Source organism: Daktulosphaira vitifoliae, unplaced genomic scaffold (genome assembly GCF_025091365.1).
Source record: "Daktulosphaira vitifoliae isolate Bord-2020 unplaced genomic scaffold, ASM2509136v1 Scaffold_1, whole genome shotgun sequence".
Taxonomy (NCBI): domain Eukaryota; kingdom Metazoa; phylum Arthropoda; class Insecta; order Hemiptera; family Phylloxeridae; genus Daktulosphaira; species Daktulosphaira vitifoliae.
This window is the reverse complement of record NW_026099572.1, coordinates 4,745,173-4,771,294: the sequence shown is the minus strand read 5'-3', so window position 1 is coordinate 4,771,294 and position 26,122 is coordinate 4,745,173. Positions and strand designations below refer to the sequence as shown.

The following is a 26,122-nucleotide window of genomic DNA, read 5'->3' as shown; positions in this document are numbered from 1 at the left end:
ATTACGTATTGGAGATACTTATCATATACAGCAGTGTTTCCCAACCTTTTTACCACCACGGACCACTTCGGCAATATTTTATAGGTCGCGGACCCCTTCAATTTTACAAAAACTAGGAAGACCTTTTTTTGCTCATTAACAAGAATACACAAAATTTATCAAAAAATGTTAATTTTTATTACTTTACTTTACATTTTATTACTATACTTAACTAATATATAATTATACTTTACTATACAAAATAATTTACTTAATGTGATTTTTGTGAAAAATCGAAGAAAAAATCTATGGGACCACCGATTGGGAAACACTGATATACAGTGTCCATTATTGAAAATTATTATATTTATAATAAAGTTTCTCAAATATATGCATTCCTTATTAATCTAGTAGAAAAAGACGAGGTAATTTTAAATTACCCAGTAAAGACTACAAAAAAAATTACGAAAAAATACTCGGATGACTTTGTAATTCTTTCGTCAGATTGTGTACACTTGTAATCTTATTTATTAAATTGCAATATGAACAAAACTAGTTTATCTCAATAACGATATACAAATATTCGAGAGAAAAATGATTGCATATAGAAATATTTGCAATCATTATCATAGCAATAAGAATTTTCGTGTCAATACCAGTGTCTAATTGTATTATATTATTGAGATGGTTTTCAAACATCAAATGCATAAAAAACTTTATGAGTTTTACATAAAATGATGAAAAGTTAAACAATTCAGCAGTGCTCGGAAAGCACTGCTCTCGATAGAGAATGTCATGATAAACAAATTAAATTGTGAAGGTTTAATAGACTCATTTGCGAAGGCAACATTTACCGACGTAATTCAATTTTATTTAAAGTAATTCATTACTAATTAAATATGTTTTATTATTTATTGTTTTTGTTGAATAATATATTTTAACTATTATAAAAAAATACTATTAGTTTAAGCCTCGGATACTATTTTTGATTACTTATTAAAAGTTTATGAAATAAAAATTAATTTTTTTTTCTAATAATACAAAAAAACTTATGGTCTGACGGAGGTTATGGAGACAAGGACTTCTCCCAGCCACCCTATGAAAGGACACAAACGTTTAGATGTCTACATGAGAAAAATATAGAAATACGCGTCCTAGAATCTTGTCAATATTTTGTCTTTTAATAATTATAGTAAAATGTTACTATACTTATAATAATGATTTTAAATCATTAAAATAAAGTTTAATTTATAACCTTTAAACATGTTATTGCTACACTAATTTCTAGCGCTAGGTTTTGTAATAAGTTTTCTACTAGTATCAAGAGTTAACTTATATTCTTTGGATTTCATAATTTTGTGATTAAATTTAAGAAAAGAATAAAACATTCATACTTAGACAATAAATAATAATACTGTTATAGTTATCTTGTATTTATAGTGCATCATATCATATCACAATAATGACTCATTGAATTTGTATAAATTCTCTATTCTTGCTAAGGCGCCTGCGGCATATATCATATACTCTTTTGTTTTCAAATCCTCAACGGGTGATAAGTCGCGTAATTATAATTTTTTTAACTACATGTCGCACACGAAGTTTTTTCAAACAAAATAATAAGAATAATATTGAAATGAATGACATTTCCTTATGAATCATCAACGTAATGAGTAATATTTGTGATGATTTGAATAGTCTATTTTCTTTAAATAAATTTTAAATAAAAAAGTTATTTAACACTTTTATGTATAACTAGACCTACTAAAATGTAAAAATAATTACATTAATAATTTATTTATTAATCGTGAACATTAGCAAAATGGGGTTGCGACATAATAGAGATGGAAATTAGATATCTGAAAATGATATCTGACAGAAATTAACATCATTATCATAAAAAACGCTTCAATACAAATATGTTAAATTTTACAAATTAATAATTTTACAATTTCTATAATTTAAAACTTCACTAAAATATAATGAAAGGACGGGGGCCACAGATTCTCCCCTATACTTAAATATTGCTGGTTTGGATAAGAAAGTGGACTGTATTAATCGTTTAGTCAAAAACACGAAAACATCGAATATGAAGAGTGCACCTACACTAATTAGGAGAGTGAATTTAGTTAGGTAACACATTTAACTTAGAAAATAAAGGGTTTTATTTGTAATATTATAAAGTATGAATAAAAGACACCTCATTTAATAATAGCTATAATAAATTTATATTAAGAATTTACCAATATTAAATATTAAATGAAAATAAAATTATTAATTACAGTTATAATCATAGTATATATATTATAGGCCTAGTTACAAACGCTAAGTACAAAAATAGCTAACATTTAATAATTAAAATACTTTAAAATAAACACACGAATTTATATTAAGAATTGAAATTCAATCTGTATACATAAAAAAACACGAAAACAATAATTGATGAATGGTAAATTTCTATTCTGGTGATGTTGTTCTTAGGTGAACTCGATATAAACTATTTATTATTCGATAACACAAAATAAGAATCGATGATTGTGTTGGCAAATATGTCTAATGCGTTGACTAATTATAAGTACTAAAAGTATATGATTTAACACAATATGATTTTAATTAACCGTACAAAATTTCGATGATTTTGCAATACAATACACGTAACGGTTTAAAAAGCTACTCCACAAAAATCTGGTCAATGAAATTCATACAGCTAATTAAGTTAATAAAATTAATAAAGAAACTGCCTTTGACTAATAGATACTATGAATATTTCTATAATATCTAAATTTTATAGGAACTATAGTCATCGATGAAAAAGCGACGTTATTTTTTAATTAAAAATTAATAAATCAGACATATAAAGATACCGTGAGTCAATCGTTTGTTGTAAGTACACTTATTATGTTATGTTGTAAGGTTTCGAGAACCCATTTTTGTTATAATACTTCTATTGTTCTAGAGCTTCCTGAAATTATAGATAGGTAGAAATGGTGACATCATTTGGCGATTGAGCGAATTAAAAAGACATTGCAAGTAAATTATAATCAATTTTTCCTTTATTCTTTAAATTGTTTAAAACAAAAAGACACGTGCAGTTGAGTCACGCGCTGCATTGAACGGTCAACGACAAAAACTTTGACTGAAATCCTTCGCTAATACGACGGGTGGTGACTGATTAATATAGAAATCTCTTGATGGCGATGACAGTCAATGTGCACTCTTTTGTAAAACTAAAATTTACAAGCAGAAAACGCATACGTGTTGTGCTACGAAATACATTAAGTTGCATGTTCTATACAATAAAATAAATTTACATGACGACACACAAGTGTACTATCAGAGCGCTTAACATAACAACAGCTGACCGCTTGTGTTAATAACAACAAAATTAATTTGCTGGCCAACGGTCCGCTCTCTCCGAGCACTGTTAGTTTAGCTAATGCTGCATTACGATAATTTGTTTTTTCTGTAATTCATTACCATGATTTTTGTGCATCATTAATTGTTAGACACGAACATAATTAAAGTTAGTATTTCAAAAACATCCGAATATCAAAAAATATGAAATTATAAACTTTTAATTGTACGCAAACAGTGACGGCATAGGGTCGTTTTAAACTGAACTATGATTTATCGCCTTGTTGGGTATTATACTGAAAATATTTTTTAAAAAGTAATCAAAAAGCCCTCACGAAAAATATCATATTGTGTTGCTCAATTACAACGAATAGTTGAATATTATTCAGATGGACGTTTTAGTCGAATCGACTGTAATAAAACAAGCTTGTAAACTGGTCATTATACACGTGCACGAATCAAACAACCTGGCCAATCTTGAGACAGAATAAAAGGTTCATATATAAAAATAACGATGGGCCTATTAGCAAATGTAAAACGACCGTAACGTTTTGGAATAGGAGCACGACCGATAAGAAACATAAGTCGCTATAAAAAAAGCGCTACGAAAACCCACAAATGATTGTCCATTAAAAAATATACGTTGTTTAAACTTACATTAACAAAAAATTCATTTGGCTAGAATATGAAAGATTTTTCTTTAAACAACTTGATTTTTATCTATCATTAAAGTTATTTCCTACGCATAAATTAAGGGGTTTTATTAACTGAACCTTAACAACACAGATTTATGTGTACATAACACCAAATTAAGAAATTATGATACTCTTAATTGCTATAAATGTTACTCACAAACGTGTAAATGTGAGTCGCTTTAATGTAATCTTCTGAAAGAAATTATTAACAAGAACTAAATAAATATGTATAGTATAATACACAAACATATTTAGTTTATAATTAAAATTTATTTAAATAATCATAATTTTGTTAAGGATTTTTAGGATATACTCATAATGTATAGATAAAACAAAAATTATGAGTCGCAATTACTATCTGATAGATTTCTATAATTTGATAATTTGATTGAAAAACTTATTTAGAAACACTCTTAACAACTCTAGAATACACCTTCGCCGAAACTCGAGATCTCATTTAAAAAATATTATGTAAAAAAAGGTCCTAACAATAGGACCCCCTTACAAATTAATCATATTATTATTAAAAAAAAACTACTTTTTGTTTATAATTGTAACTAATTATAACTAATAGAAACAAATCAAATTTTTGTTGAAAAAAAATCGTAACCAATTTATTTCTATATGTTTAATTAAATACTGGGCTCCATTGAAAAGCCTTGTGCTGAACCTTAAACTGAAAATCCACAATTCAACCTTTCAAAGTAAATACTAAAGAAATTAAATTCAGACTTCTTTAATACTTTTCAAAATAATAATTATGTAATAAAAAAATTACTTGCAATTGGCTAATGAGTTTTTATAGAAAGTAACACATAAGAGACAATTATTTTAATAAGCCAGTACTTACAATGTTGTTGAAATGTAGACAAGCGAGGACAATAAAAATATGATTATTAAAACTACTTCATACAATAATTAATAATTCAGTGTACTTAGAGCATTATTTTCTACCCACACGGTTTTTCTACAGTTTATGTTGAGTTGTGTGATAAGCTTAGCCATTATTTTTCATGCGAGTTTAGTTCACCAATAAAAATAATAATTATTTTCATTTCTCTCATCATTTATTTTATAGTAGAGATAATATTTTCTGTGAAATTTAGCTTTAATTATGATTACACAAATTTAATGACATAAAAACGAATAAACGCGCATTATAGTTTTTTATTTTCAAAGTTCAAGACGCAAGTGGATGTTAAAATGCAATTTTAATAATTTAAAAAGCATAAACCACTTGAAAATTAAGCCTATGTAATTATAATATGTACAATAATAACTTGAGTTTATAGCTTATCAAAACACTTAAAGTTATATAATTAAGTTGAACAAAAACAAATAGATGAGTTACTATATACATGAAACACAAAATAGAACACAAAATAATTGTATGAACTTAGAATTTTCCATAGAGACTATAATCTACGATGCATATATTAAATTGGAATTTTAGATCTATATACATAAAAAAAATTAACTCATTAAACGGTTTCTAAAATTTTATTGATTTCAGATAGTCAATTAAAAAAAATCGTTGATGGCGTGTATGATTTTATTGCTAATTATTTACCACACAAACGCAAGCGGCAAACAACGAAGGCACGTGACCTGTGACTACTTGCCATTTTTGCGCTATCTCAGTTACGTGCTCATGTTAAGCACTTTTTTCTACTCGTATCGCGCCCTGGCCGAGTGACTCAATCGTCTACGTGTCGCGTGCCAGTTCGATGGCCCCTGATGAGAAAAAAAAAGAAGAAAAAAAAATGCTTTGTAAATCATTAATGGAACGAGAAAAAGTCAGTGATCCAAAATGTTTCTCTCTCCTCCCTGCCGCCCTATCTGCTTCTATTGATTGCATCTTCGTGCACACGCAGTCAACATTGCCAAAAACGTTTATGAGCTGCCGAAAGAGAAACAACAGACAGTGTCCGTGAAATAGTAACAATAAAGTATCAGTTAATATGCATGCGGCTGTAAAACGGCCTTAGAGTTTGTAATAATATGTTTACACGAATTCCGCTCTAAGGTTTAAAAATACTACCAGACCGTTTAAAGGGTATGAGTGAAGTAATTTCATGGCCGACGTGAATAGGTCAGTGAAGAGCAATCAATTTAGCGTTTTTGACGTATTTTATTAAAAATATAGACTCTTAAAAAAAACGTCCGAATTTTCACAACATGTACCGGAAGTTTTTAACGTATACAAAGATTTTGATACGAATAATGATGAAAATGATATATTTGTGTACGAGTTTTCGATATGAAAATTACACTACTTGTTTGTAAAATTAACGTATATATTAAAAATATCGTACTGACGTATGGGAATTTTTAGATAATTTCTTACGGTGTAATTTAATATTCATTGATTTTATGTCTGTTAAATTCGTCGTCTTCTCAGTAAGACAATTATTATTGTAATAAATAAAGATCGATATTTACAAGGTTGACAAAACCGAATGAAATTTAATATCCATGTGTTGAAGCACAGCCAGTATTATTAAATATTTAAATAGTTCGTCATAGTACCTGCATATATAAAGCAGTTGGCTGCAAATTTTTAGCTTATTTTATTAAAATTATTGAATTCGTTAAACAATGGAATAATTGTGTTCTAGTTAAGTTCCGAGTTTCGTCTTACCCATCACCTAATGATCTCTGTGATATCTATGGGTACCAATAAAAAACAGAAATAATGCTCTTGTCAGTCTCATGTATTATATTTTAACGGACGGCTCTATTAATGAGTGATATCATTTAATACAAAGGCCAAGACACCGAAATGGTATGCAGAAATAAAATTTTGAAAACTAATCCTCGTTTTTATGTGAGTTTGGATTATTGTGGCTTACCGAACATACATAGTGGTGAACTACCACTACACATATCTCACACGTAAACACGGAGATGAACGATACAAGTCATCATTTCCCAAACACAAGACAATGTCGTTTTAATTCATCCAATATTATAAATAGCATGCTTTTGTTACATACGACGGGTCGATGGGGCAACACGATTTAAGCTTAGCGTAATCGTGTAATTTATCAAATCATTTCAATTGAACAATACATATATTAGCGGATAATAAATTACATTCTATGGCCGTACGTACATGATAATATTATATTTATCATATGCAAGTGTTGTAGTGGTGGCAACAAGATATATTATTATTATTATGGAAAACTACATAACCAGTACAAATATTATTGGTATATTTATATTTGTTTGCATTTCTCAAAATCCAGTTCTAACAAGTTTTAAAAAAATGTCAACTCCTCTAATACTTTGTGTAAGCTAAATTATTATACATATTACTTTGTTAATGTCGGGCATTAAATTAAAAATGTAAAATATTTTACACGATTTCAACGCATAAATCCAAAAATCATTGAATTATTAATAATTAATTCGGCGAATTATTTATTTTTACATTAATTATTTACCAATTAATTAAAATGCTTTTAATGAAATTTAATATACTCTTTATTTTATGTCAATCAATTAAAGGCATGAAAATTATTTAATTTTAGCCGATGCCAAAAGTTAAGAACTAATGAATTTTAAAAATAATCTCATGAGGCGCTTTAAAAATATTTAAAAAAAGAAAATATATTAATATAGAAAACACGATTTTCTAAAAAATATACTCAATTACTAAATATATATAATTATTAATACAATAATTTATTTTCGAAAAAAAAATCCATTTAAGTTTTTTAAGAAACATTAATCTGTTTAATGGTAAAAAAAAGAAACTATGGCATAATATATTTATTGACAGTTATCTGACAATTTCAATTTTCAACTGTACGAGTTAAATATTTGCAAATAATTTCCGAATTTTATTATATTAATTGATACTTCGAACTTAAATAAAATATGTTTTCCAGTTAACTCAATCATAGAGTCAATTTGATTTATGTTATTTAATTTTTTATGAATTATGTTAGAAAAGTATTAAAATTACACATTTGACATATCTTAATGTCTTTTATTGACGTCAAATAATTTCTAAAAATTCATCAGGGTCGATTTTGTAGTTAGTATTCTGAAGACTAGACATTCTGGCGCAAGAAAAGCCACGTGGTCGCTAAAAATAACATGTCATCAAATTTACATAATAAACCATATAAGTACATTTATTGATCATATTACGTCCTACATAATGCTTAGAACAAATAAATACAATATCCACTGACATTAAAACTAACTTTATAGTCGTAACATTACTACTATAGTAATAGTGATAGTAGTAATAATAATAATAATAATTATTAATAAGAATTTATTATTAAATAATAGACTTGTAATATATGTATTTTATATTCTAGCTATTGTCGGCGGTAGACATAAAATAAATTTTAAGTAAACGTTAAAATTATTTTAGAATTTTATTTGCCAGTCTTGGGCTTTGTATCTATTAATAACTGTCATGTATATAAATTAATTTCATGAGAATAGTTATCATGAGATGACACATAGAAATCTAACAAGTTCTGATTTAGCTAACAAATACGCTATCTTATTTTATTAAGATTGCTCCTTCTTCAAATATATATAAAAAATAGCAGATTTTTAGAGCTTTTCATACAAACATTTTAATGAATCAATAATAATTTTAGGACGAGTATTTATTGAGTTACATTTTAATACATTGAGTGGGTATGAGTGTGGATGAAGAATGCATTACAAATATATACCAGCACGAGTTGTACTCACACACGCTACATGTCTAATTTCTATATTAAAATGCTTGTGGCTCGATGAAAAATGAAAAATACTCTAAAAATTGAACAGACGCTTCAAATTTTTTTGTAAGAAAAGCTTAAAAAAAATAGCAATTTTGAGATTAAAAAAGATTTTTAATAAAAAAAAGAACATTTTTTATTATTACAAACAAATAACAATAATTATGACTTTAACTTCTATGAACGTGTAAATTATTAAAAAAAAGTAACGCAAAATATTTAGTAGATCAAAAGTTATTAGATTTGTCAAAATATCGTGAACTATACTATACCATACAATATATTTGAAACATTTATTGAAAATTTATATTAATCAACAAAACAATATTTAAAAAAGCAACCAAATAATCATAAAGAAATATAGATAAAATCAAAATAATATTAGCCATAAATGATCGATTCTTATTAAAATAAAACTTAATTAATAAATAAATAAACTTTAAAATTAAATTAAATCTGTTATTTTGTTTTGAATCTATTTTTTATATTAAAAAGAGAATATAATAACTAACGTAAAAATATCAGCTTGTTTCATTGCACATTAACTCTTCAAAAAAGTTCAATTCAATGTATTTGTTATTAATAATTTATAACATTTCTAAAACAGACCTACAGAACATTGCATTTTGCTCCACAAGACAACTTTATCAACTGACATTTGATAAACACATATTATAACCAAACAATTTTTTTTTAATTGACATTAAACACTAACTAATTATACATTACTTATGACATTGCTTGATAAAACATTAGCACGACTCGGTTATTGAGTGTTACTGTACCTCTACATACGCCGCTATGATATTCAATAAAAATGCACTTTTCAAATTTAGAACCTGTTCTCAACTACTAGAACTAATAGGTGAATCCATAAAATATAAAGTATTTTACGTATATACATTTTTTACAACTGGAAGAGGTTTGTTAATAACCTTATGTCCAAAATGATTGGACTTACGTATTCTAGGAAATGAAAGAGTGCAATGTTTTTCCGTTGCCTATTGTACTTTATCTGAGAATGATATTGTCTACTTTTGTATTTGAAAACCGAATATTCAAACTTCTTCTGCAGTTTGAAAACCATTGATACATATCTATTCATTTGGGTTATTTATGAAATACATTTAGTTCCAACTATTTATTTAAAAATAAAAAGTGCACAAAATATTTGTATATAATGATAATTTAAGTAAAAGTAAATGTATTATGTACATTATTAGTTATATTAGTTAAACATTGACACAACTGGACTTTTCTCTCTCCTGAAAGTTTTGTAGCTATGAAATTTTCAAATTATTCCATTGGTAGTAGTTTAAATTAACGTACATATTTTAATACTATTTTTCTGAGTCCAAATAAATGTCAATTTAAAACTTTTTTTCTTCCTCATCATAGACCTTATTCATTTGAGACTATTGTTAACATTTTTTTATGGCATTATTTATTACCATCATAAATGAAAACTTTTTTCTTGCACTTATACCATATTAAAACAAAATATACCCATAAATTACAATTAATTAGCGTTATTATAGTTCTAATGAGTCATATCATTTAGATGAACGACCCCATTAGCCGGAGGATCAGTACATAGAAAATAAATAAAAATATGGCGATAATCTTTTAAATAAAACAATTTAAAAAATAAATATTGCTATAAAAATAGAACAAATTACAAGTATACTTTTTTTATTTAGGCAATCACGTATAAAGAAAATTACATCTCGTTTTCATTTTTAAAATAGTTAAATTTTTAAATTAGTGTTATGTATTAAAACTTATTTTTTACTATTTTATATATTTAGTCAATCAAATCACTTCAAAATTGACGAATTTTTGAGATGATTATATCGCAATTCATATGGATAAACAACATTTTTAAACATGTTTTACTCTGTTTTATAGTAAAATTAATTTTTTTGTATATCCGATTAATTATTTTACAATAAAACCAATATTTAATTTTTTTTTTTTACCTCCGACAACTAAAAAAATATTCATTTATATCCAAGAAACTATGTTTTAAGAATTATAGAATTTATATCTCAAAATTTTTTACATTAAATGTATCTTCAAAATCATTCATTATATCAATGAATTAAATTGCAGACTCTCATAGTTATTTATACCCATTTCTATATAATTTATTTAATTATTTTAGCACAATAAAGTAATAATATAAAAATTTCAAAGAAAATACCTAGTCAATATCAACCTAAAATGTTAATTAAAGACACAACTTTTATTATTTTATATAAAATAATAATCGAGAAAGAACAGATCACGATGTTTGAACACTAAAAAAAATAATTTTTCTCTCAAATTGTCATTGTCTTACAGATCTTTAAGTATAATTCAACCCAACACTACTAAAAAAATGTTTGATGAGTGATTAAACTATACCTAAAGATCTGTAAGACGATAGCAATACAAGTGACAAATTATTTTTCTAGACAATGTCCAAACATTTTACTTTACTCACTGTAGTACTATATAGAGTGATTATTATTTATTAAATAATCTAGTTAATTATACATGTCGCTATTTGAAAAAATAATGATGTCATTTAAAAAACGAAAAATTGATATTTTGAACTCTTCACAATATTATTTTAATGCGATTAAATTCTTAAATTAAATTATATGGTAGTTTTCTCTTTCTATTTAGTAACAAAATAATTCAGGTCTTATGAATTTATTTGTTATACATATTTTACGTTACAATCACAAATAAATATACAAGTACTTTTTTAAATTAATTGTATAAAATATTAAGAAGAAATTGAAAAATGATAAATTGATTAAAAATTTATAACAGATTTGAAAATTTCGGTATATCCGACGAAGATGGGATTCGAACCCACGCGTGCAGAGCACATTGGATTAGCAGTCCAACGCCTTAACCACTCGGCCACCTCGTCTCCATGACAACATATGGTATTTAATACACTTTTAAGGGCAAAAAAATTATTATGCATAGTGAATTAAGATAATTAACTTAAGATTCAAAAATGTTCAAATCTTATGAAACAAAATTAATTTTATAAAAAATCTAGAACAATATAATGTATTATTAAAATTAATTTTTTTCAAATTTGTTTGGTAATTTTTTTTATAATTTTTAAGGAAGAGCTTCATTAATTCGAATATTGTTCATTTTTTCGCTATTTTTTGTTTATACACTTTAATACATAAAAAGCGTTAATTTAAAAGATAAAAGAAAATCCAATTCAAATTTTACCATATAAAGAAATAAGAATTTGAAACAAAGAAGAACTCATAAAAAGTATTTATATAATTAACATAAATTACAATTCTGCATGAGATAAATAATTTTCTGTACACTATGAAATGCAAAAAAACAACCTTACTTTATCTCTTAGTTAAACACTTATATTCATATGAATATAATACAAATTATCATATTTTATTATTTATGACAATATTCATGTTGTTGTAATGTTATATTATAATATAAGAACTATCATCTCATCGTAAATTTTTGTCTTAGTTCATAATACGTCCAAATTGATATTTTTTAGAAATATTAAAATTAATTTTCGGATTAAACATTATAAAGTTTCTAATGCAACATGGGTGGAAAATAAAGCAAAAATTTTTCACTAGGTTTAATATTAATATTAAATTTCTAATTAGGAAAATACTAGAACATATAATTTTACTGACTGTCCAAGTACAATATTTATTCATTTTATCTATATGGATTTAATCAAAATAGTTTTTTTTTAACAAAAATTACGATCCCCATGATGATTTTAAAAAAGACTATGACCATTAATTATTCCTCAAATATTCTAAATTATTATAAAACATGTTTATAAATAAATAATTTAATAATAATATAACTAGAAATTAATCGCACAGCACTGAATAATAATTGTGTAAAATGACAATAGATTCTAAGAACGATTTAAAAAGAATTAAAAATATAAAAATAATGCAAAAAATTTTGGTACGTGTTCGACGAGGATGGGATTCGAACCCACGCGTGCAGAGCACATTGGATTAGCAGTCCAACGCCTTAACCACTCGGCCACCTCGTCTCGTGCTTCACAAGGCCAAATTAGTAGTATATAAATCTATTCACTAATATACTTAAAATAAAAATTTTAATTTTAATCTTAAATATATATAATATTTTTGAACTTATATTTTATTAAAATAAAAATTATGCTTTTAATTGTTTTTCTATCTATACATTTATACTATTATGAACTATTTTGTTTAAAGAAGCTTAAGATCATTTATACTTAAAAAATGTGTAAATATTTGGAATGAAAATTTATAATAAAAACTAAGTAAAATGAATTTATGTTAATTTAGCTACTGTTTGAAATTATCTTGAATTTTTTTTACTGGATGTCTTAAGGAACATCATTCTTATCAAATTATAATTAAAGTTTTTTAAAATTATAATTAAAGTTATTATTACTTGGATATTTTCCAATTGTAATTCTATAGCTCAAATTTTGTTATTTTATTTAATTTAATATAAATCGTTTTAAGTGTGAGTAACTGTTGAAAAACTATTTCATTAAATTAAAAATTATGATTCATTTTATAATTCGATTATGTTAGATAACTAACTTAACGTATAAAATACAGTTTTTTGTAGGAAAAAAGCGATATCATCATAACTTTGCGTTATTTACAATTTTTAAAAATAAACCATAAAATTTGTGGTTATATTATTTTTAATGTTATAATTTAATAATAAAATTTTACGCTTACCATTCCATCACACAAGCTAACTGTAACAATTGATCCCAATTCTCCTGATACATTTCCAGAATAAAAACATCCATCAACTTTCACATTTGGAGGTTCCCTCCATGATTCATTTAATTTCATGTGAGTCACCTAAAATAAAAACAAAAGTAAATTTTAAATTATATTATTTCTTAATTGACTAAACATACTCTACTTGTACAACATATAAGAAACATTTAAAAGTAGTATTAAATTTTAAATCTATTCTGTATTATCCGTACTACGTATTCCAAACATCAGTTTTATTCAACACTGCTTTATTGCAGTGCACTGTTATTATTGTGAAAAGTATTAAATTCGGACATTTGTTCAATGAAAGACTTTGAGTAAAGGCGGTTAAATCAAAATAATATTTATGTATAATAGACTCTCTTTTTGCCCTTCACTCTAAAATACCAAATTAAAGACGATATATTTACCAACTTAAAATAAAATAGCCAAGTTGACGTTTTCCATAAAAAATTGACAACAATCCTAACCCCAACATGACTGCATGTGTATATGGTACACAATTAATATAAGACTCTATATTATATTATTAAACTTCCTTTACCCAAACATTTATCAGAGGGTCTAATAAAATGCCAGAGGAAACTGAGGCACTTCCTATATACAACACTGATTTTAAACTCCCTTTATAAAAGACTCTTTATCATCATTTTAAAGTTACCTATAATCTTGTCTAAAAAAATATAAAAAAAATAATCATCTTGAATTACGAAAACAAAACAAATGGGTTTCACATTATCAAATATTATGAAATAGTCTTTACCAAAAATGTTTTCCATGTCTAAACTGTTATAAAATTAATTAAAAGACTAAAATACTATTAATACACTATCAAAAAAAAAAAAAAAATACAAAATTAATTTGACCAAATTTAAATTTAAAAGCTATGTTATTTAAATTACTTAAAAAGTATATACAATTACATAACTAGTAACATTATAAATAACATTATTATAGTAGTATGTTCCTTAAATATTGCTATTTAGAATTATACAAAATACATTCACAAATATCTGCATATGCACACATCTGCATTGCTTGCCATTAAATATTTATTGCCCAGTGTTTAATTTTGGATTTGTTCCATATCATCGAAAACAGTATAATTATAAAAAATATAATTATCATTGCATACATTTTATTTTCAATTAAAGTATATTCTTTATTCGTCAATAATTTATATTTTGTGTCAAAGAACAAGGAAGTTATCACTTAACAAACCTTTAAAATCATCCAACACTTTTTTTCGACAAAAACAATTTTTGTTAAAGTTATGCCAATGATAAGACTTACCCCTAATCTGTCTTCTTTCGGTGTGTATCTATTTATGCTTATGCAAAGAGAAAGTACTTCATGACTAGACATAAATATCAAAAATTTAATTTACAAAATTATAATGTTTGGTCAAGTTATATCCAATGATTACAATTATATATGATTTCGATACATTTTTAAAATATTTGAACATCGCTGATCGACTGCCTACCAGAATACTTAAGTATATCAAACCCCACATATTAAAACATTTGGTATAATTGAATCGATTAGTTATTTTTTATTGTAAAAATGATATAAAAATTGATTTTTAAATAAACATTAATTTTACTGATCTAAAATAAATGCGATGTTTACATTATCACATTTCACATTATGACAAGATTAAAAATCATAAAAAGCGGATAATTTTAAATCTTACAAAACTAAAGCTATAAAACTGATGCACATGGATCAGTCATAACAAACATATACATAAAATAGTAATAATGTCTACATTTTTTAATTTCTTTTCTTCTAGGCTATGGTCACTTGTATTTTACACAATATTATTTAATGCGTCAGTTAATTCTCTTTTGCCAATAATAAAAATAAAAACCCAATACATATTACATTGTAAATAGAAGTACTTACAACAGAAACTTTATGATACTAGTCGTACAGTGTATAAAACTAACGTTATCTGTCTAATAATTTTCATCAAGAGTTTTTTAATTATTACTGATTTAAAAAGTTTTTAAACGTTGAAAATAATTTGTAATTTGATATTGAACGTATATTAGACGTAGAATATTTAAATGACAAATGTTTCACTAATTACTTAAAAAATTGTAATAAAAAATGAATAAGAGTCTTTATACTTTATATCATAAAATATATAACTAGAAACGATAGCACAGTGAATTTACGGCATAATTGGACAAGTATAGATGATATCTGACAGTGATTGAAATCACTACTACAAGAATCGTGTAGGTAGTGTTTAATTAAAAATAATTTTAAATTATTCCAAAAGCAACACAACTTCTATTTCCTTAGTTATATACTGATTAGTAGTTATTTCATGTATAAGTATAATATATGAATAAAAAGTTATTATAATAATTAAATTCAGTTTGAAATTGATAATCAATAATTTAATATTGTAACTTATACGGAGAAATTATAAAAAATAATAATTAATAGTATATTTCGTTACTTCTATAACAAACATAAGTAAAAATTAAAGGGCTTGATGTAATACTTTTCAAAGATAAATTATGTATAAGCACACTGGTCTATAAGGAATTTTTGTCAAAAACCAGAATATACTTTTCTAAAACCATTTTTCACAATTTTTAAATTTGCAACTAGATTTTTTCTATCGCCTCATTTTTATATTATTACTAATAAGAAAAAACGAGTATTTACATAAAAAAAGAATAATTAAAACAAAAAAAATATCATTTTCTAACTATTATTGAATTTAATTTTCAATATTTTTAATTTTTAATCTATTTTTTTGATCCTTTAAAGTTTTTTTTTTTATAAAAGTTTATAATAAATAGCTCGACTTACAAGTTTGAAATTGACATCATTAAATAAAAAAAATTTACTGCTAAGATTACTATGTAATCAGGAAATTTTATAAATACTATTTACAGTAAATTTATAGTGAAAATTCAATATTTTGTTAAAATCGCTATTTTTTCTGCATTTTTATCACAATACATAATTGTAATAGAAATCATAGTAATCTATCTAACTCTTGGTGTTAAAAAAGATTCAAAATTGATATATTCAGAACTTAATTAACTTTAATTATTTAATTATTTATTATTAATTATTTAATTAATTAATTTAAAAAAACCAATCAAAATGTTGTTAAAAATATCTACACCATTGAGCGTACTATAAAAATTGATTATAATTGTAAATATCCATTATAAAATAAGATAAAACCAAAAATCATATTTTTAGAAATTATTTATACAGTAACATATTATTAAAAATTTAAAATATTACAAATGGGTGTATACCATAGTCAAGAAATTACTAAAAAAACAAAGTAAATTTATTTAATTTTGTAGTTAAAACCTATTATTATATTAAACCTAATTAGACAATAAATACTTTAAAAACATTAGAAATGAGTGATATTCATTGAAGTTGTTCAATCTAAATGAAATGAAAATCAATTTGAATTTTTTTTCACCTTAAAAATAATAATGAAAAGAATGCAATAAAAGTAAACTCGTGGCGCAGGGTCGAACCTTCATCTTGTGCGTGAAAGACATAAGTCTTAACGATGCAGCAACCGTATATCTAATTTGACGGTGTATAAAAAAGTCACTTTACGCTACTTCAAAAATTCAAAGTCGTTTTACTAACCTCAGGAAAGGCAAAATATTCAAAAAGAGTTTAACTTTATATTCAAATTAAGTTGAAATTAATAAATTTTTATAAAAATCAGTGTATTCCCCTTATAAGGTATTTAAATAAAAAAATCTATTTAATATTAAATAAGTTTAAAATTAAAATAGATATTTTCGATTAAGAAATTAAATCTATAAGTGTGTAGTTATAAGAAAAGAAAAAAGGTTTAAAAAATATTAAAAATGACCGATTTTTTAAATTGTAATTGAGTATTTCTTTAATTCATCCCTTATGCTTTATAAACGTATCAACTTTATTTTTTTAAAGGCAACATACATATTTAATTAACTTATTAAATGTAAAACTAGCTTGTAAAATAAATACTTGTCTAATGAAGAAAATGACTAAATGATTGATAATGAAAATGATTTATAATAATTTTTTGACCAATATTTCGGAAGTAATCCTTATTTAAAAGAGTGGAGGTGAGGTGTGAGTTATGTTTTTTTTATCATTACACATTACACTGATATGCTCTTTTTTACTCCATATTTTAAAATGTTAATAATTTACAAAGTACTATTTAAAATTTGTTATCAATCAGTCATTTTCCAATTAGATCATTATCATATGAGAAAGACTTTTTTCAAAAATATAAAAAGTAAATAAAAGGTATTTTATAGTATACAAAGGGTTAAATAAATATTATAAATTAAATTATTACAATATTAGATTTTAGTGTTTGTTATTGTTATAAATCACTAATTTATATTTATGTATAATATAAATATATATCTTAATTTATAGGAGTTTTATTAAATATTTGTTTAATAATAGTGTGTTATTATTATCTATAAAAAAACCTTCTATTTGGTAATATGTACAAATTCTTATTTAGAATATCGAACCGAGCTTAAAATAAATAGAGTGAACCTAACCTCAAAAAAAAAATTATATGATTTAAATTAAAATAAAAGTTACGTTTGAAATCCAACTTAAAATATGTTAGCTTCATTTCCATAGCATAGTAGTCGTCACTATTTGGTAATTTTGGGTTAATAAAGTAGAAATAATACCTAATTACTATTTAAACCATTTTCCAACCATTTTTAAACTAGATATGATTTCAATTTTTTTAATAGCTTACTTTAATTCCTGGAGAAACAAACATAGAATCATGAACAAGAATCAAATGAAATGTCTTCCCAAACGCTTTAAATTCGTATTCAGGATGAGGGTCCCATATAAATGCCGTTTTGTTTCGAAATTGACCCGAATGGTGTTTTGTTAACTTTTCTTGGTCAACTAATATAGTAAAAAATTTTCAATATAACTTTTAGTTATACTGGTAAGAAATTATCAATAATTAAATTCTAATATGCACCTTTATCTCCACCGTAAAGAATATCGTGAGAATGTAATGACTTAGGAATAAACTTGACTGGCTTGACAAACTCTTTGTCAAATTTACTGCTATCATGATAATCATTAAATGACAGTTTTTTTTTCATTTGCTCTGGAACCATTTCTATTGCCTGAGTTTCATCTGAAAAATTATAAAATGATAAATTTCTAAAATTATTCCAATTTTTTATATAGAGTTTGTATGTTTGATAATTATAAAGAATTTATGTTACATTTAACCCAGAATTTCCTAAAAAAGGATAGATATTTTATACATATTTTTAGTTAACTTGCATTGATTAACTTTAATTTGTATATGATCTATTTTTTAGTATTAATAGTATAATTGGTGTATACACTTCATATTGCTAATGCAAATACCTTCATTCATTTTTAGTGTATTGTTGGAGTAAATTTAAATATTATTTTAGTAAAATATATAGCATATCTTATATATTTATATTATTTATTTTTAATAAGGTTGACAAATAGAATATAAAAATTCTTATTTATTTGTATTGAATCTATTTGTACTAAATGATTTTTTTCAAAATTAAATTTAGTTTAATTTGTGTGATTTTTCGTTTGTAAACTATGTCTAATAAACGGTTTAGAAGATGTAATATTTTAGAAAAACTGCAATGTAAATGGACAAATGGAGTAGATGATATTCGTGATAATAGTGAGGTGTGTTGGTGTATACTCATACATTAAATTGATCTCAGAGAGTCCTTTAAATAAATATCAAGTTAAATTCAAATCACTTCTCTATGTTAATTCAAATTTTAATCGTTTTATGGTTATCGAATGATTAAGGAAAAATAATAGATCATTTTAATAGTAGAAGTAGTTGAAGGTGGGTGGTTATTATATTAAAACGCCTGAGTCAGGTCAGATGATACAAAGCAATACCGTAGTCTCCTTGTTGATAATAATAAAAAACCAAAGATATAAGTATACATGCATGAACAACACATGTGAACAAAAACATACATAGAGATAGTTATAAAAAATATAAAGAAATCGTTTTGTTCACCGTGACTTCCTGGCCGGCTTCGTGTATAGGTTGTCCTAATTTCGCAACTATTTATGCGTATTCTACAGGTGAGCTTCTTTTCATTGCCAAGGCCAGAGAAAATAACTTCAGGACAATGACATCGTGTATATGCACTTACATAATCGAGTTGCATTAGTTAAATAATTGTTAAATATCTTATCTTATGCGTTGTTAGACAACGCGAGGAAACAATATTTTATGTGATGAATGTCACTTTTGGACATTGTCCAGGGTTATGGTCACGTGTTTGTACACAGTACAAGAACAAATTCTTCCTGTTAAAGCTACTACGGGGAATTTTCACACAAAGAACATTGTCGTAATGATCGTTTTTCTATTGCCACAAGTTTATTTTTTATTTTTTGACATTAAATATTATGCCAGGAACGCGGAACATCAACGCAAATTCTTTGCATTATCAATGAAACGAATAAAAAATAGTGAAGAGCATAGGTCTATTGTTAAAGTTTAATGACACATTATAAGTTAAGAAATAGAATATTTCATAAATTTATTCGTAACAGTAAAAAAATACTCTTTACTGTTAGATATTTGTTTAATAATTTTTAAATATTGTACATCCTCCATGGAAAATTGATTGTTTTCTAAGATTAAAAAACTAATTATTACTTACTAAACAGTTAAATAGAGAATTTTATTGTAATGCTCCCTTAATGAATGATTTTGTTTACCTTCATTTTTATTTAACTAATGATAATTACGTCATTAGTTTACCCTGTCACCTTAATGAAAAATTTATTATAAAATACAATACAGAAACCGCATCACATTATCTAACGCCGGCCCTAGGAAGTTCAAAAATGAAAGTCCATAATATTAAAAAAATATTGGAGAATAGCCTAGGAGCCAAACGCAACTAGGCCATTCTCTACCATAAATATTTAACTACTTTACGTATTAGATAATGATTTATTAAAATAATATTACTGATTGATAAAAACTTTTTAACCAAAATTATGGAAAAAATTAGCAAAATGAAGTGGTTTAAGTGTAAAAAATAATCTTGATCCTGTAAAGATGGAAAAAACCTTAGATTTAAGGACCCTAATACAGCCGCATTCCCCTATTTATTTTACTGGCTAAGGGCTAATACCCGTTTGCATAAACATGACTTAATGTACTACAAATAAAGCTTATGTGTTACATGGTAATGCCATTCATAAATTATTTATATCACTCATAAAGGATTTATGGGTTACCTAAGTTTTTACCTTGCATAGTCAAAATGTATGTGTCCCATAGTTCCCATAGTAGAAAGTTTTAAATAAAATTTTAAGTAAAATCGTTTTTAAAGCGTCGATATGTCAAAATATCACAAATTGTCTCTAGTCATAGACTTTACCATCAAAAATTGAAAAAGTTCCCTCATTCCCCTTAAGGGGGGAGGGGAAATCTTAAAAAAAATTACAATTTTAAAAATCAGTCATTTTTAATAGTTTTTAAAACTTATATACTGCCATAAATTTTTAGAAAATTAACAAATCAACATAATTTTTTTATAGGCATCTTAGATAACAATATAAAACTCCCTAGTTTTACTAACTATTTGTGAGTGTTTTAGAGTTATAACATTATAACATTAGAAATATAACACTATAAAATTAGAGTTTTTAAAGTTTTTTTCGGTAATATAACAACAAATAATCGCATAAAATAAAAATAATATTTATTTTGTTTTTTGTTAATTTGAATTAAAATGTTTAAGGTCTCGCGAAATTCTAAGCTCAGGACATGTATTCAACGTACCTCGCTCTTGCACCTGCACTGATATTATCAAATTGATAAGATTAATAAATTGACTAAAGCCAATTTATATTTATGATTATTTAACAGCATATTTTCATTTCAAACAATTTTACAACCAAGATTCAAAATACATACAAAAAATCTGCTGAATTATTTTCCAGTATTAAAATGTGTATTTTTAAGTTTAACAGCTATTGCTATGTAGCACCATTAGTTATCTCTATCAGTAAAATAACTTGATAAAGTAAAAAAGTCTTAACAAATCAAATAGTAACCTTAACATTAAAAAATATTTTCAAACCTACTTACAGTAAAAATATAATTATTATGATACCTAACATAGTTATTTATATCTCCTAATTTTATAGCGAGTTAACTGAATTAATGCTAATGCTGTTTAAAAAACCCTTATACTTTTACAGTCTTCAAGTTTTATTTTAAAGTTATATTAGGTTTTTCTTTAAAAATATTGCCGTGATTATTAAAGTACTTAAGTGTTTTTATTCAATTATATCAGTAGATTTCAGCTATTAAAAGTACCATCACACATAATATTTTCATTATAAAAATTATATTTTTATACATTTTTTTATAATCATAAATTAATATCTCCAGCAGTTCTCTATTTTGTATATGTTACGTAGGTATATATTTTGTAAATTTCGCGATGTCAATGAACTTCATTAAATAGCATATTAACTACTAAATATCGTCTAGAAAATTAAGCACGCTAAAAAGGATAGGGCAATGCACCATACATTAGTATGAGATGTAAAAATGGAAAGTTTATTAGTGCCTATTGTGTGAATATCTTCATCAACATTGCAGTTTTGTCTACTGACCTGTTCCACCTTGTGAATAATATGCAATATATTTAATTAATGCAACTGCCTAATATCCAAGACGTCGATTACAGTATATTTTTTATGCATTTCTCTTATTAAAATAAGGCACGTGGTTGCAAAAAAAATTTATTGTTTTAAAATAATATTATTGTAAAAAACAAACTAGCAATTTAAAATAAAAGTGTACGTATTGTAAATACATTGTATAGTCAATAAATTTAACGAACATTTTATCCAAGTCTGACGAATTATTATGTAATTCTACACGTTAAATATAAGTATTTGTTAATATTTCAAATTTAAGCTTTCAATGTCTCACTTAATTATTTAATCAATGTAAAAAATCAAATCTTGTCTTGATTTGATCAGATTGGAACTATAACAAACTGATGTATTTGAACACTTTTATGAATTAATAAATAATAAAACTAGATTTTATTATTATAGAATCAATCTTCTATAATTTATTTAAGAAAATTAGTTCGTGTTAAACTAGATTATATGGACATGTATTTTTGCAGGTATTAATTAGCAACAAAAATTATTAGATTACAATATTTAGTATTATACATAAAACAGCGATTTTTTAAATAATTTCTATTGGCCAAGTATCATTAATTCAAATAGATCATCTAAGTGTTATTATTTATTATGATCAATACATTAGAATATTTAAAACCAGAAATATTCAACCATATGACATCAATTACTTAGAAGTCTCTTTAAAGATAAATATCAATAGGATCCCACAGAACAATACCAGATACTCATTTTAAAAGTAAAATTGTAGATGAAGAACTTTTGTTGAACTGTGAAAAACATCATTGGATTATTATATAAATTCAATTTTTTATTGTTTAGCATACAATTTTAACAATTAGGTAAACTGAGTATGTGTTTTATTTAGTGCTATGGAAGTTTACACGCGCTGTCTGTATCTGGACTATCACAGTTTATTGATATTTGTGTGTTACCATTAGAATATATAGTACAGTACAACTTTATTATTTACAATAGTACAACATGGCCCCAACTTCTAAATATCTAATTTTAATACTTTTTTTATTTAGGTCAAAGTAACGAGCTCTGGTGCGTGTGTTTTACAGCAATTAACGGACGCGACGTAGACTAACTCAACATATAGTTAATGCCCTAAGCTTATGGACACGATGGTTATTGAAACATATACAAGGAAAAGGATAGAGTAATAAACTCTATAAAAGTAATTGAACAACTTCAAGAATATTAACTATCGTTTCAGTTGAAATTTTGTGAGCCATTATATAGTTCTATTAAAATAATATCAAGAAAAACATAAGGTACGATAAACATACCAATAAAACTAAAATTAACTTAAGTTTACACCAAAGTCTTAACAGTCCTAAGAACAGCATTTTTTAAAATAATCATGAATATAATTTGTATGTTATTAGGGCGGTTTTGTAAATTTTTTACGATTTCTTCATTATTAATGAAAAGTATTGTATTTAAAATCAAAACAATAATATTCTTAACATTACGTTAAAAGACTATATAGCATAAAACAGTTATGTTAAAAAACAAATACACCCGGTGGTTGTAACATTGCATTCTTTTTGTGTACCGGATCGTTAGCATTAAATTTCGCAAATAGTAAAAAATGCCTAGAGTTGTGTGGATTCTTTCCGAACGCATTATAACCATTAGCAATTAATATTTTATTGAGTAATTGAAAAATAACATAATACAAAAATATTATCTGTGTAGACTTGTTGTTTGAAATGAGGTCAATAATAATTACTACTTGATTTTAAAAATGAATTGCCAAAGTCTTGACATAGTGACATAGTAAATAAATTACTATAAAGTATTTTTACAATAATATAATAAATGATAGTTTAAATAATGAAATTTTAATTGATTTCATAAAAAAATAAAAATAATCTCCTATAATTTCTCATTATACAATTAAGTTTAAAATAATTATTATTTCTAATAAAAATAATTGATAAGTTTGCTCAAAATAATCTACGTTTTACTATTTATTACTGTAAAGTAAGTTTATAAGATTGACTAAGACCATCGAGAAACACGTTTCCTTAAAATTAAATAAGGTACTTTAGTAGGACGATAACAAACTAAAAAATGTTTACAAGTCGCTTAACACTCATGTACGTAACATTAAGTTATAAACATACAGGTCAGTCGACATACAAATATATTACTTATGTTGCTTTAAATTTACAAAGAAATCTACAAATGATTTCCTAAATTTTATTCTGAAAAAAAGTTCAATAATATTTATATCAGATACGAGTAAAATATACATAATTTTTAAAATTTATAATTAGATTATTTATATAATTGGTTGAATAATCCTTCAACAAAATAATCAATCTCACGAATAATAAAATGTAAATTATAGTTCTTTCATAAATATTAAAAATTTAATTAAGCAACACTAAATTAAAAAGCACTTTTTAAATAAAAATAATAGAATGTTTAATAGATTTTAATAGTATAATTATTATTTGTTCGGATTAATATTTCTTAGATATATTTCAAAGACCAAATATGCCTTTAGATAGATGACATTAGCATTACCTTGAAGCTGCAGACTTAGTACAATAAACGAGCATCATTTTTATGTAATATACATGTGTAACACGTTATAATAGTTTAGGCCTGTACAACAGACTGCAAATATCCACCTCAATCGGAGACTGTCCAATAAAAACTGAACCACTAATAAAAGTCTCGTCAGAAATATCAGTCACATTAAATTTTTTATAATGTTGAAATAATAAATTATGATAGAACTTTTTTCCATTTCGAAATCCCAAAAGATCCCAGAAGTTACACATATTTGAATTTTCGTCAATTAGTATTGACTGTAGAAAGTATTGTGTTTTAATCGACTAATACAACAGGCTTCTGTTGGTCATAATCGGAAAGCGCGACAATGCATTAACCTCAAACGCGTTTGGGTAAACAAAAACGTTTGTTAGGTTCTGCAAGAGCACTGGCTAAATGTACACCAACTAAACGAGAAATAGTCCTATTAACGATTGTTTGTTTAGGATCCTATTCCCAAACAACTGTTTACTTTGACATCGAAAACGTCTTGATTTATAGAGAATTTTATGTATACACAAATCAAAGCATATTTGGTTTTACATGATGATATAATGTAGCACATTATGATAACGTAATATCAATGTACATCAAACAATAAACGGTTTGGTTCGCCGTGAAACTTTCGTATCAGAACATACGTATTCTATTATCCAAAAACAATCTTTAGTTTAAAATTTTGAAATAAAAATAACGATTAAGAAAATACAATGAAAACGACTGATCAACTTGTGTAATATTTTTGTTTGAGTCGACATATTATTAATTGGTATGATTACTTATAACTTAAAATTATGGAGACAAAAAGGTTCTGCATTTTAGACATTTGGTTAGCAACATTTTGTCAATAAATTAATTATGATCAACTTTATCAACTCTATAACATTAATTAAAGTTAATTATTATTTATTTACTCGTGTATTATAAGAATTAATTGAATAAATATGTTTTACTATTAATTCATACCATGCTTCATTCTGGATAAAAAATATAAAATTTTAAAAAATCCACAAAAAATGTTGAATTTTTGCATTCATATGTTTTAAATAACATTTTTTGTAATACCTTTTAGTAATTGAATACAGTTCTTTTTAAAATATCGCATTACGTGCAAAATTATTTAACATTGTTAATTTTATAAATGTAACTCAAAAATAAAATTTAAGAAATCGATTTGTTGATCTTGGATACTTTGTTTTTTAGTATATATTTCTCATAAATA

General features: G+C 24.9%; 1 protein-coding gene and 2 non-coding genes across 5 annotated transcripts in view; all 3 read right to left on the bottom strand.

The window, feature by feature from the left end:
* LOC126906032 (A disintegrin and metalloproteinase with thrombospondin motifs 20-like) overlaps positions 1-26,122 on the bottom strand; it is a 67,089-nt gene that overhangs the window by 16,631 nt on the left and 24,336 nt on the right. For all 3 annotated transcript variants that reach the window (XM_050686262.1, XM_050686253.1, XM_050686272.1), the window contains exons 2-4: positions 18,599-18,760; positions 18,362-18,519; positions 13,537-13,665 (exon numbers count right to left, since the gene is read on the bottom strand). In XM_050686262.1, coding sequence (XP_050542219.1) covers positions 13,537-13,665; positions 18,362-18,519; positions 18,599-18,760 — 449 coding nt within the window. The remainder of the gene's footprint in view (positions 1-13,536; positions 13,666-18,361; positions 18,520-18,598; positions 18,761-26,122) is intronic.
* Trnas-gcu (transfer RNA serine (anticodon GCU)) lies at positions 11,624-11,705 on the bottom strand. Its single transcript has one exon. It is a non-coding gene; the product is annotated as a tRNA-Ser (tRNA).
* On the bottom strand, positions 12,767-12,848 carry Trnas-gcu (transfer RNA serine (anticodon GCU)). The gene has a single exon. It is a non-coding gene; the product is annotated as a tRNA-Ser (tRNA).